This window comes from Manduca sexta, chromosome 6 (genome assembly GCF_014839805.1).
Source record: "Manduca sexta isolate Smith_Timp_Sample1 chromosome 6, JHU_Msex_v1.0, whole genome shotgun sequence".
Classification (NCBI taxonomy): Eukaryota; Metazoa; Arthropoda; class Insecta; order Lepidoptera; family Sphingidae; genus Manduca; species Manduca sexta.
The window spans coordinates 11,689,772-11,703,788 of record NC_051120.1 but is presented as its reverse complement, the minus strand read 5'-3'; the positions used below and the strand labels follow the sequence as shown (position 1 = coordinate 11,703,788).

Genomic DNA, 14,017 nt, shown 5'->3' with positions numbered 1-14,017 from the left:
GGGCTATTTATTTTTTTAAAGGTAAAATAAAATCAATTCTTAATACTATAAAAAAACACGTAAATATTTTAAAACTCAATAAAGATCGTTAAAATATAAAACAGAGGTTTATATTAAGGTATATTACTTTTTTATAAAAACTAAAACCAAAGTTTACGTAGATATATAATTTTATTGTATTTTCGTTTAGTAAATAAACACTTACAACAAGACATTGGTGTTAAATCTTACACAATATAATTTTATTCCATTAACTTACTTTGTGTTTTGTGACAAGTTGAAAAAGATCTTACATTTACGTATAAAAATCAGATCATTAACTATGGTCTTTGTTTAATATTAAAAATATATTACATTAGTAAATAATACAAAAAATTAATGACTCCAATTAATGTGGGATTCTGACTTGGAAAATCACATTGTCTTTAATTATTCTGAATTTTCCAATTAACTCACAATGTTTTCCAAATTTCTTAGCCATAATGACTTGAATTCCATCGGTTTCGCTAGCCCTTTTGTACCTATTCTCAACGAGTAGGCAATATAAGGACAGCTGGTGCAATCGATATCTAATAGATTGATTGTTCACCAAGATTTTTTAAAATTAATAAATGCATTGTTGCATATCGGAATGTATTTAATTGAAGCGTGATGGAAAACTTTTCAATCTTAGAAACCATTGGAGTCAATTGAAAAATGTCAGAATAATTAGATTCTGACACGTGAAATTTAGTTGCCTTATATAAAATTTAAATAATACCCGTACTGACTCGTGGCACTTCGAATTGTTTTATATATAATTTTATTAAATAATATAAAAATATGTACGGGTTTTACGTATAGACAGATCTAAGTGATATGACTTAATCTAAATAAGTCATTGAAAGCTTCAGATTTTTCGTTGAGATTCTAGCACCTATTGGCATCTGAAGTTTCCAATAATATTTTTTTTTAATTTTAATGGTTAATACGTGAATATATTTTTATTAACTGCCTAGATGTCTGGCCCTTGATTTATTCACTGGGTTACATCAGCCCTTTATAATTATAATAATATCCAAATGCACCTTCGCTTTGTGTAATTGACAACCTTTTCGTTTAACATACAAAAGTAAAAAATATGGCTTGTCAGGTAAAAAATATATGTCATTTTTCATATCCTTCGTGATTATTGGTAAAAACTTAATTTCTTTTCTATAAACAACATTATAAAGAGCTGATTCGTCATACTAAAATCTCGTCCGACTGGACTTAGCACCGATTTCAATTGACTCATACAGACAGAGCATTTACTGTATACATTTTGACAGACTGCATCAGTGACGTCACTTGTCTAACTCAGCGATCTGACAAATCAAATTGTATAACAATATTATACCAACAAATAGCACCTATTTCACACTGGCTCGGACGATTTGCTGTGGAGTGAGACCACCCCTCCCTTTCGATGCTTGGGTAGGTCTCATGAACCCTGATGTCCTGGGTAAGTTCTTCAACGGAGGCCTTGCGGCTCCAACCGAGCTCCCACTTGATGAAGATCTTGATGCTGGCATTCTAGGCACCACTGGTTTGGGGATCGGCTTCGGAGTTGGTTTGACTATTGGAGCTGGTGCCTTCTTAACCGTGGCTACAGACGCTGAGCTATTTAAAGAACTTCGTGAACTCCTCAAAGATGTTCTAGACGTTGATCTCTCAACCCTAAGGGAGTTGGTCCGTCGGGGAACGGCGCGTTTGGGGTCAATCGGTGTCCGCGGAGGGACCTTTAACTCTTTGGCTGGCACTTTCTTTGGGATTTCAGGGGATTTCAGAACTTTTGGAACTGGTGAATCACATTCGACATTGCAACCTGATGATGCTCCTTGCGACGCGCTCTCTGAGTTCAAGCTCTGTGTCTCTTCAAACCCTTCATCATTCAGCTCATGTTCGCTTTTCACCTTCGATATCCTTGGAGACGTAGTTCTTTCAGGCACTTTGTCAATCTTAGCATTCATGGATTTCCTATAAGCATTCCTAGACCAAACTCCAGTTGGATTTTCAGTCGGTGATTTGAGTTCTCTAATCGCTTTCTGGACATCCTCCTGATTGATTGAAGTCTGCCGCCTTGACCTCAAGTAGGGTTTGGTTTCTTTGGTTACTATCTTCTCTGTGCTTTGGTTCTTTAACTTATCTTGCCAGCGTTTGAGCCTGTTTTCCTTGTCATCTTTAACCGTTTCAACTGTTTTTGTCTGAGGTGGCGTCTCCACTGGATATGAAGCTTGCACGTCGAGTTTTGAAGGCCTCATAACCTGTGTCTCTGCGACTGCCTCTGTTGGTTCTGGTTTCTTCTCTTCTTCAGGAGAACTAGTTTCAGGAGTTCTCTTATACCTTCTCGTTCTTCTGGCCGCTGAGAATCTGTCGAACTGTCCATCTCCTAGAATTTCCTGACAAAGATCCTTCATTTCTATCGAGGCTTTATCATTCAAGCTCACTCTGGTGGGTATTAAAGGCTGGAATTTCCTGCAAGGTTCTCTGTCCGGTGGTGGGTTAAACATCTTCCTTTGTGCCGGTGGAGTTTCTATGTTATCAGAGTCTATCTCTATTCTGTCATTGCGTTCCACTTTCTCCGGTTTGATGTCTCTCGCGCTGGTGACGGTGATGTCAGGAAGGGTTCGTTTTTCCTCTTCGCTAATGGATATGAGTTGTTGTGGGACCTCGATTTGCTGTCTTGACCGCTGCCTTCTTAGCCTTCGCATTTCTTCGTTTTCTTCTGTCTTCCTCCACGGCATTCTGTCTTTCGTGTGGGGTTGGACATCTGGTGAACAAAAAAGGTTATTTTTAAAAGTATTCAAGTACATACTCCAGTTCACTATATTATTTCAATGTTGAAGATTTTTGGTAAATCAAATTAGAGATACCAAGTAGCTAAATGATGGTGTATTACCTTCGACAGCCTCTAAGGCGCGTACGACGTCGGTGTCGGGGAGCACGGCAGGCCTCCACTCGGCGCGGCCCTCCGGCAGAGTGTCTAGTGTTGCGCTTCGTTCGCTCTCTGCAGATACCAATGGAAAATTAACTAATACTATGGCAATTATGCAAACGAAAATAAATAGACATGACATAACTTAGATACCTTTTTTATGGAGAAATTGGAATTAGGAAAGGAGATGGTATAAATTCCAAAAATTTACTGAACCTGATGATTTTGTACAAAAGACCTTAAAACTACTAGAATTAAAAATAGAAGAAAATAAGATGGTATTACCGGAATCGTTTTCCAAGGAGCGCCGGTTGGCCTGCAGCCGTCTCGCTCGCTCGCGCAGCTCCGCTTCGCGCTTTTCTTCCTGGCTGTTGGCTCTCAGCCATGACTCGATCTTCTGTCGCCATTCCCTATCACACAATATAATATAGTACTTATTTATTATATTTTATTTTAACACAGTTGTGAATAATAAAAACCATTTTTTTTCGTAAGTTAGACAATGTAATATTACAATATATATTATTTTTACCCTCTCATGCTTTAGTCTTTGACATCTCACTGACGGTACAGCACACAAAGAACTTGACCATGTATTTTTTTTGTATCGATATGACAATAACTTACTTGGGCTTAGCGGGCGCTTCTGGTTGTGGCGCGGGAGAGGCGGGAGAGGCGGAGCAGGCGGGGGAGGCGGGCGCGGCGGGCGCGAGCGACGGCTGTGCGGCGCTCGCCAGCGGCGCGGGGGACGGCGGCCCGGCGCGGGCGGGGGGAGTGTCCGGCTCGCGCCGACCGCTGCGGCGCGACCACGACCGATCTGAACAGAAAATACGGAATTTTGTACATAGTCCCACTCCCTGAGTAGTCAATTTGAACACAACGAGCCATGCAGATGTAATAGCTTTATGGACCAATGTTATGAAGCTATTCTATAAACTGAACTAATAGAGGAAAGAAACTTACCGGACTTTGAGATTTTAAACAAAATAAACTTTGTCAAAATTTCTAATACTATATGAATTCGCGTTCAGTATATTTTTAATACGTTTGAACTAACAAACTCAGCGAGCTACTAGTTTATGCAGATATATTCAGGATCATACCTAGGCTGCCCCAGGCGCTCCTCTCTCGCAGATCCCCTGCAGCAGGAGACGAGTGTCGCAAGAACTCTAGCAGACCTTCCTCGTCGTCTCCAGGACTCGCCCTGCTGCGTCGGCGCAGACTGCCCGTTGGTGTCACATCTGGTAAAAACAATGTACTTAGAAACAATTACACAACGGACCTTTCATGGTAGATAAACCATAGAAGAATAAGAACCAATGTTAAATATTGGAAGTTTCTTCATATTGTATTAAAGATCCTATGAATAGCAACCCAGTGGCAAAACTGACTAAAACCTTCTATCCAATCCGCATTAAGCCAGCGTGGTAATAAACGTGATTTTTATGACCCCAGATGTAACATCTTCCCTTTCATTACCGTTCATGAACTAATTTAGTAGCTTACATACCAGGCGATGGCGAGAGGTCGTTGTTGCGTCTTGTGGAGCGGCGGGCGAGACCGTTGCGGATATCCAGCAGCAGGGACTCCATCAACGACTCGTTATCAGTCACCGAACCGCTCGAACCACCTGCGGAAGACAGATCCATCAATGTGTGTTCTTATATATCAAGAGATACAACGCTATGAAGATATTTTGACCATACCAGATGTATTAAAATATAGTTAAAAATTAACAAAGAAGATTATCTTCTAATGAGTCTTTAATATCAGAGTATCTGACACTTACAAGTCTTGATCTTGGCAGCGGCGACGTCTCGGGCTCGTCTCCTCGCCGCCGCCTGCTCTTCGTTGGCGCGTCTTCGTTCGTTGTCGCTTACAGCTGCACGGAACTTCGTGCAGAACACCACGAATATCTGACAAGCAGATGCAACTTATTAATAAAATGAAAAGAGTAAACTAAATATTGGAATGAAATACAGAAAAATAAAGATGAACATAATATTATAATAGATAGAAAACAGACGAATGCGTTGTGGTGACATTACCTGATAAAGAACTGCGCATAAGTAGAAATATGTTTGACAGATTTCTTAACTTGCAAATGGTAATGCCGTCTAGATAGACTCCTAATAATATTTTTGAAATAAAACTTATTGATAAAATGTTCACAATAGTTCAAATCGAAGAAAAATAAAGGTATTCTTTAAACATTAATTCTATACCTTAAAGCATTCCTCGAGTTTAAAGGAGACTGGGTCTTCGCAGAAGAACTCGGCGAGCTGTTTCCTGATGCTTTCCACTTCTTCCATGTCTTTGTTGAGCGCTGATACATCTTGTTCTGCCACCTTTAGTAAAACGATGATAAACATTTAGGTTCTTCCTTAATATTTAAAATAGGTATATTGAGCCCAAAACATACTAATTTTGACGTTGAACTGGCTTAAATAATAAAATATTTACTTATTCGATTAAAAAAATAAATCATGAATCACATTTATATATTTTACATCTAGCAGTTTGTCCACCCTATTATCAATAGTTTTCTCTATTTCATCCTCTCACCTGCAAGAAGTCTCCCATCTGTTCTTTAATATCCGCCTGGGTCACCGGCAGCTGGATTTCCTTCTTCATCATGCCCACCCGATGCTCCAAAGTCTTAATCTCGTTGTGTAGCTGTTCCACGCTAGCTTTCGCCGCTTCTTCGAGCACCCGCGTGTCGTCCGCAAAGTGGATCAACTCTTTGTTCTTGCGTTCTGCTTGCTGTAACACAAAATACCATTCATTCGTTGATAAATTTATAACATATCTAATAGATAAAATGCATAAGTTGTTAGATTGAAAATAAGTGCCATAAATTTTAATTACAAAGAGCAGGAAGGCTCCAGAATCCAAATGACCCTTTTGATATCTATTCGGATTAACATAACGCCTACTCATCTTACCCAGATCAATCCCAAACAAATCTTTTAAAATTCATTACCATATTTTTCGCAAAATTAATTGATTTGATTTCGAATAATACTAACGAAATTTTTGGTCTCTGTGGTTTTTCTACAGTTTTCTTTCCCTTTTTTGTATACTCACCGACGCTACATAGTGCATGAGGGTGACTCCAGGTTTATTGGCCCTGATGTCGGGCAGTTTCTGCAGCGAGGACAACTTGACTCCCGCGGCGCCACCCGCATATCCACCCGCGTTCAAGAAGTTGCCCGCGATAAGAGCTAAGTACAGCACTTCCTGGTGAATAAATAAGAACATATTGTCTAAAATATAAGTCCTTTATAAGCAGTATAAATAAGGGCTAAGAAAATCAATTATAAGTACTTTTTTGTTGAAAATACAGTTGTTCTACGACCAAAATCTATTATTATTGGAGCAGAAAAGGAAACGTTTAAGAATTATCAAATATTTTTTTTAGAAAATAAACATAAGTGGAATATTCTTCCCAATCAATAACTGTCTCATATTAAAGTCGCGATCACATTATAATTATTTAGAAAAGTAGCTCACCTGCAAAGCTCTTGAAGACATGAGGTCATCGCCAGCGACTAGAATGGCGTTTATGGCACTCTCCAAGTAACCGGTAGTTGAGGGCCATTCCTCCTTCAAAAGCATGCACTCAATGCGTAGTTTATAACTGAAACAAATAATAGGACTTGGAATATTTTCGGTAACGTTTTAGAACATTAAAGATATTTGGATGTAAATCTAATTCGTCGTTGACTAGACGTGGTTGATGATTATTAGAATCTAAACATCTGAATCTGGAAGGTAACTTGGCGGAACGAGGCGATAACAATCTATGTATTCAATGGTTGCTATATTTAGTCTGTGATAGAATAATATATCCAATTCTATTTGTAGCGCCTTTTCGGAAATGGCCGTATCTTACTAGACCCCGACTTGGGAATCGAACCTAGGAATTTCCAGTCCCCAACCCAACACCTACATTACCAATCATTTAAAAAGGTAAAGGAAATCAAGGGGTCTTATCTAATCCATCATAACTTACTTTGGAAGCTGGATCAACTGCAGAAGGAACTTCTCAGCGTTGCCCAGCTTGGTGACGTCACCAGAGAAAGCCTTCAACATTTCACACTCGTCGATCTCAGGCAGGATCTTGAGCAGACCGCGCAGCTTCTCAGTGCCGATTTCGTCATGCGCTCCCTCGCGAATTAACTGGATTATGTCATCGTTGGAACTGAAAATAATTAAACTATATATTATAGGCTCTAGATTTCAAGGGTACTTCTGATTTCTTAACGGTCAAACCGTTTATAGTTCAGTAAATCCTCATGATGAATGATCAGTATATAGCTCCCCTTCGTCTTTTATAAAAAAAAAGAAACAACTATTTCATAACAGTAGTAGCTTACGATGCAACAACTATTTATTAGGCAACGGTCAATGTTTGAGGGAGATGGCAAAATGATAAGCCCAGTATACAGACATGTTTTTTATCACACTGGCAAATGTGTTTTTTATACAAAAGACGGCCATGTTAAAACTAATTTGATATTTTTTTTAAAAAGTAGCCTACCTTCGGAACTGCTTCAAGAAAATGTTGACATTCAAGCTCCTCTTGCCGTCGAGGAGTGTGATCTCCGATGACTCCTTCCTGGGCTTCCTCTCCCCGGAGCTGTCGCAGATTGGACTCCTGCCGAGACGAGGAGACGAGCCCGCGGATCCAGGAGGCTGTATCTGCAATTCAATTAGAAGTCTGTGACTCTACAAACAAGATTATTATGCCAGTTTATATCACAAAGATTTAACATAAATTTAGGCGAAAGTTAGATGGTCCACCACAGTTCAGAACATCGGCAAACCTCGTCTATTAGATACTTTACGTCAGACAGCTCTTTGAAAAACCTAATAGGTACGCCTAAATAACTGTAAATTGAAATAAAACTACTTTACAGTTTTTATCGCGATTTTTATAATTTTGTTCCGACGTTTCGAAGACTTTGCAGCCTTCATGGTCACGGGGGGAGGGGATACAATATTATAAAAAACCGCAATATACATAATAATATATAGTATACTATATATCGTGGTCGTCGGAAGAAAAATCCAAAAAATAGTTTTATTTCAATATCTAACATTCGCGTAACAATAAGTTACTCAACAGTACCTGTTGGCAGAATAGATCTTCTATCTCGTTCCAGTCCAACTCCGCCTTCGCTGTGTTTTTGTGACTTGACGCTACTATCGACCATATGTTATTTTGGCCTATTACCTGAAAAAAAAACAACAAAAATGCATTATACGTTTAGAGCAGTCCATATCTTTCTTAACTGTTTTCTCAGTGTTCAGTTACTTTGAAATATTTATTTTATTGTAAATATCGGGTTGAAAAATAATAATATTGATTTAGAAAAATACTTATCATATTAATGACGTAGCACTTTAACGGCTTCTATTACTTTCGCTGTTTTTAACCTCTTAGCACTTGATAACTTGCTAACATAATATCCAAACATCTTTAAACTTACTTTATTATTCGGTATCTTGTTCCAATTGATAGTCTTCATCTTGGTCTTGGGTATCGGCGTCTCCTGCTGCGGTAGTTTGACGTCCATAACCGGCGCTGGTGGCACTGGAGGTGAGGGTACGGACAGGGGAGGTGGGACGGGCGGGGGAGGAGGCCCAAACGGCGGAGGCGGTGGCAGCATCGGAGCTGGAGGCGGTGGTATACCTGATGATGGACAAGTTTATTGTAGAAATAAATAACTGTATGATGATATCTTTATAGTTAAGGACGAAAGTTTTGAAGCATTCAAGTATGATGGTGGTTTTGAATTATTTGAATAAAGGTAGTCCATGTTCTCAAGATATTAGTAAAATTTGTTTGGGTACAATAGCTGATTCAAGTGATAGATCACCTATTAAAGTAAAATCTACATTATTTTTATTTTCTAAATTATCTTCTAATTCGACTCTGGAGTTATTTGAATGAAGGTAATTCATCTTCTCAAGATATTAGTAAAATTTGTTTTGGTACAATAGCCGATTCAAGTGATAGATCACCTATTAAAGCAAAATCTAGATTTTTGATTCCTAAATTATCTTCTAATTCGACTCTTAATTCTTCAGTAACATAATTAAAGCATGCATCAAACATAATAAAATTGGCAAAATGATGATAATATCAAGTCTTACATGGAGGCGCTGGTGCGGGAGGTGGTGGCGGCGGCGACAAGGCTCGCTGTAAGCTCTGTTTCCTGCCGCCAGCTGATGTGTCTCTATGTTGACACGTGCAGCCGACCTTGGCCTGGAAAGATGTTTCAGAGTTAAAAATCTTACTTGGATCTGACCTACTGGCTTTATTACTGTAGAGCTATATTTTATAATTTGCGATACATTCATTAAATTAGGGACCGAATAAAATAAGAAAAAATCAAGCTTTGAATTTATTATAACTTATTTGTTGTTTTAGAACAATAATAATACTGTAAACCTTATAACTCTAAAGAAAATACTTAAAAAAATATTGTTCAAAATATAATGAGCATTAGATATTACCAAACAAAGGGCCAATTTATTAACGTACGCCAATTTAATAACGAACCTACTCAACATTTTCTTACGTTACCTGAACACTGGGAGCTCTGAGGAGTTTAGCAGCATCTTCCCTGGACTCCAGCAGTGTGGCTCTGTGGACTAGTGTCTCCGCTGTGTCCCAAACTATATCGCTCACGGGTTCCTTAGGGTCTATTCGAAGTAGATGCTGCAATATACTGAGGAATGGGATTTCTTGAGGCGTATCTGCTACCTAGAGAAAGTAAAAAAAAAACAATAAATGGAGCTGATAATAATAAGTTAAATGTTTTGATTTATTTTGTGTAAATTTAAGTGATTTGTAATGAATTAATTTCTTTTCAAACCTTCAAGAGATAAAACGGATATTCTTATTTACTTTCAATTTTGATTCGATACAATAATAAATATAGAAAAAAATCGATTACTTAAATTATTTTAATGAACTGCTTAGACTTTATTCTGAACATGGTAAATATTATCGTCAAACAAATTACATGAACAAGACCTACGTTGCCTAAACCAGGAACACTCACTTGTTTAAGTATGGCGTAGAACACATCGAGATGTGAATTGAGATTGATTCCTCCAGGACCCTGCGCCTCGTCGCTCTCCCTCTGCTCCTCGAACACGTCTAGCTGGACTCCCAAGTCCTGATGACTGGCTGCTTCGTGTCTGTGAAAGAAAGAGATGATTTCTTAGGTTTACGCGAATGTTGGACATTAAAATTAAACTATTTTACGAATTTTATCGCGGTTTTATTTATTTTTTTTTTGTTTTCTCGACGTTTCGAAGACTTTGCAGCCGTCATGGTCACGGGGGTGACTGAGGTGTTGTTCATCCGCAAAGTTAAATTTACAAGAGTTAGTTAAACAGTTTAAACCTGTATTTATGTATACGAAAACATGAATGAAAGAAATAACTTCTAAACAAGTAAAATACTTATATTTTTGACTGCTAGAGGTTTTGTTCATATTTTAATTCGACCGACTTGTATATTAAATGCATGGAAAAATCATGTTAAAGTGATCCGCAAAGAAAACAAATGTTAAGTAACCGTTTGAATTTACGTTTCGTGTAATATGGTTACTGATGACCAAGACATCCTTTTACTAACACTAAAATTCTTTCTTTAGAGTTTAACAACTTAGCCCAGGTTTTTTCAAACATTGTGTTCATTACTTGCCATCAGTAGAAACTAGAACCACATGCCCAATTGCCAACTTAGGTACTTGTAGCCGATCCTATCTACACCTATACCTATAGAATGTTAAAATTATTTTTAACTAAAAGATTCCGCATATAAAATTTGACTAATGACCATGTTATATTCAACATAATATTTTCTCGGGTTATTGTAATAAACTTGCTTGGCAAGGCATTAAATGTAATATATTAGAATTCTTTATTGTTTGGACTTCCCACCCGCAATACCAAGGTCAATATCACGGCGAAAGCCGAAATGATGAAACAATAGGTAATCAGTTCATAAAAAATACGACAGATGGCGCTGTTTTGTAAATACTCAAACGCTCTGCTATAATAATTTGGTATAACCAAACATCCATTTAGCAATTTTAACTGTTGGTTAACAGCTGTAGATGTTTAAGACTAGCCGAGTTTCAGTGCTGGGGGTCACAACAAAGCGTGCAATCGATCCTGGCACACAGAAGATGGATGAGACAATCAGCTGCAGTAACTTAAACTGCCAGCTGTAGTAAGTCAGTCAGGCTTTTAAATCTCTTGTAATTCTTGAGAAAATCGATCGATGATTAGCCCTCGGCGCCTCGTCAGTATACATAGAACTTTTAATAACAATGAACAATAAGACCCTCGCATCTAAACAAATATTTAAACAAATTGAATATCGAAGCTTTAGTTCGCCCTAGCATCTAGACAAATATATACTATACAGAACTTTCTTAATGAAAGCTTAACATCACACTTTACAGCCCTCATCATTCAGGGACATTAAATATTAAACCTTATAGTGGTAACATGTCCTTCAAACCGAAAATTTATGCTGTAAAATTTAGCAGATGTAGCGCAAACACTCATAGACGCTTACGAGATCATTGCTTATACGTATTTATTTAGTTCTCGGTTATCTATTGAAAAATGCTCTAGGTCAGTGAATTACTCGCAATTCCGGATACTTATTTTCCTTTCGCATAATATTATTCGCGGCGGCTGAGCGAGCCGCCTTATAAGGTTCGCGGCCGGCCGTCCGCCCACGTCCCTTGCTTTTTTGTTCCTATAAACAATATTGTATCGTGTTGTCTATGCTTTTTGATGTTTTATATTAGATTTGATTTTGTTTTATATAACTATAATCTTAAAAGTGTGAGGTAGGTAGAATAGTATAGTAATAAAGGGTGATATTATTTATATGGTCGTAGAGGTACACTGCTGATTTCTATATAAAGTGATGAAAATCTTGGCCATGATTTCATTGATGAATTTATTTTAGCCTTTCCTAAAGTAAAATTTGTCCAACATATTCCTAATCACCTTTTACTTATAGTGCAAGTTATATTTGTATAGCATTGTGTCTTTCACTGTCCATTCTGTTTTAAAAAGAATCAGAAGTTTTAGTTTCTTTCCAAAATAGTTAGGACTGTACGTGATATATTTCTCATTATAAACAGCCAACATGAACTCTGCTGCTGAACTTAGGCCACTATCATACTACTATAAAAGAGTTTATATTCGTATATAGCCAATAACATAATTAATTCAATTAACAAGAAACTATGTTAACTGTAATAAAGTAATTTAATACTTTAATCAACACGCAAACCTTTTGATGTGTCCAAATTCGCCGACCGACTTGTAAAAAGTATCAAGTTGAAAAAAAACATCGAAACAATAACAGGCTTTTATTTGATGTCATTAAACTATTAACCAATATTGTTTTTTGTCCGTCTGAGCGGCGTTTGTATATTTTTTGCCACTTTAGTCGAGAAACATAATATCTGAAGTACTGATAACATATATACTAATGATTAATCATTTATGTCTTGTTGTGAACTGTTACAAATTTACTTGTAATTAGATGTTTTGTTGACTAACTTTTGCTTGCGTTTTCACTTGTGCAACATCGTATAAAATCATACTGTTGGTATAATTTTCGAGATAAAAAATAACATATACTCATCCAGAGAGGGGAATACAAAAAATCTAAGCGACATCGCCGACATAGGTATTCAATAATACCACCTACGTGCGAACAAAATTAATTATCCATCACAAAATATAATTAAAGAGCGTATTGAAGACAATAGTGTGGCGAGACTCTTAATACAAGAAAAAACTGTTCCGTGATATCCAATAACCGGTAACACTATTATATTACAGAATAACGGCCTAACTATATTAATTATTTCTTCCTAATTGCATGTAGTAGCCGTAAACATTGTGGAAAATATGCTCTAATGGCAGTGGCGATATAGGCCGGCATAATTCTGGCAATCGTCAAGGAACATAACTAGCCAGTCCACATAAAATCCAGATTAAATCATATTAAACAATAGTTTATTTTTCATTAGTGAAGAAATATAATTAACCAGTCGACATTTTATTCAGATTAAACTATATTAAACAATAGTTAATTACTTGTTAGTCCCGTCAAATTGATTATGTAATTAACCCCATAGTTTTAATCTTGCAAATGTTCTTAAGGACCTCTGCGTGACCCCGAGGCCTTGGATTCAAATCACAAAGGAAAATAAACAAAGTTTTTATATTTGATTCTTACCTTAAACTATTGAGTGTGGGTAGAAGGCCCAGTCCTGGAACAAAGAAACGGTAAAAATTTAAAATATGGTTGTTTATTATCAGTAGGTTTGCAAAATCTTGGTTTTTAAACCCATGCATAAATTTTTGAAAAGCACATCTGTCTTATCTAGTGGAAGACCCCAGTCTAGGGATTTTTTCTTCTTGGGTACGGGAAATAAGTCTGCAGCTCCTGATAGCGGAGTGGCGTCTATAGCATTGACTGATGAGAGATGATTGCCTCCCACCAATCAACTTAATTATACCGGCCAAAGTAAGCAATTTTGTGGTATCACTACATAGTATAAAACAAAGTCGCTTTCTCTGTACCTATGTGTGCTTAAATTTGGTATATATAAGTTAAGTCTAAAATCGATGTTTTTCGGTTATCACATTACTCATAGTTCGTAGTTTCATTTAAATTTTTTACTCAGTAGTGTTGTTACTGTTTATACGCTCCTTATTCTTACCATTAATTGGAATTGATGACATCTTCACTCAGATGTACAGTCAGCCACACAAAAGTTGCTGAACAAATTGGAAACTTTATAACTCTTTTACACATTAACTTCAATCGATATATTATTTTTTATTTATAAAAAATAAAGTAAGCTCTTTGAAGTTTTTATTAATGAAGAAACATCGACTGTTGATCAGGACACAAAAGTTTACAGACGAGTTAAAATTTTGTTTATTCAGCTACTTTCGTGACTTACTGTTCAGACCACCCAATCTTTGCATCAGGCG

At 37.1% G+C, this 14,017-nt stretch overlaps 1 protein-coding gene across 3 annotated transcripts in view; it reads right to left on the bottom strand.

Moving 5' to 3' along the window:
- Window positions 1–152: 152 nt before the first annotated feature.
- LOC115444347 (inverted formin-2) overlaps window positions 153–14,017 on the bottom strand; it is a 114,115-nt gene continuing 100,250 nt past the window's right edge. For 2 of the 3 annotated variants that reach the window (XM_037446757.1, XM_037446758.1), the window contains exons 7-25: window positions 13,254–13,287; window positions 10,033–10,171; window positions 9,552–9,731; window positions 9,119–9,230; window positions 8,452–8,654; window positions 8,091–8,195; window positions 7,500–7,660; window positions 6,972–7,160; window positions 6,470–6,596; window positions 6,044–6,196; window positions 5,522–5,719; window positions 5,182–5,304; window positions 4,746–4,872; window positions 4,467–4,586; window positions 4,060–4,197; window positions 3,584–3,773; window positions 3,242–3,366; window positions 2,921–3,028; window positions 153–2,791 (exon numbers count right to left, since the gene is read on the bottom strand). In XM_037446757.1, the coding sequence (XP_037302654.1) occupies window positions 1,392–2,791; window positions 2,921–3,028; window positions 3,242–3,366; window positions 3,584–3,773; window positions 4,060–4,197; window positions 4,467–4,586; window positions 4,746–4,872; window positions 5,182–5,304; window positions 5,522–5,719; window positions 6,044–6,196; window positions 6,470–6,596; window positions 6,972–7,160; window positions 7,500–7,660; window positions 8,091–8,195; window positions 8,452–8,654; window positions 9,119–9,230; window positions 9,552–9,731; window positions 10,033–10,171; window positions 13,254–13,287 (3,932 nt within the window). In that variant the 3' untranslated portion in view covers window positions 153–1,391. The remainder of the gene's footprint in view (window positions 2,792–2,920; window positions 3,029–3,241; window positions 3,367–3,583; window positions 3,774–4,059; window positions 4,198–4,466; window positions 4,587–4,745; window positions 4,873–5,181; window positions 5,305–5,521; window positions 5,720–6,043; window positions 6,197–6,469; window positions 6,597–6,971; window positions 7,161–7,499; window positions 7,661–8,090; window positions 8,196–8,451; window positions 8,655–9,118; window positions 9,231–9,551; window positions 9,732–10,032; window positions 10,172–13,253; window positions 13,288–14,017) is intronic. The other variant, XM_037446761.1, reaches the window with a different exon arrangement.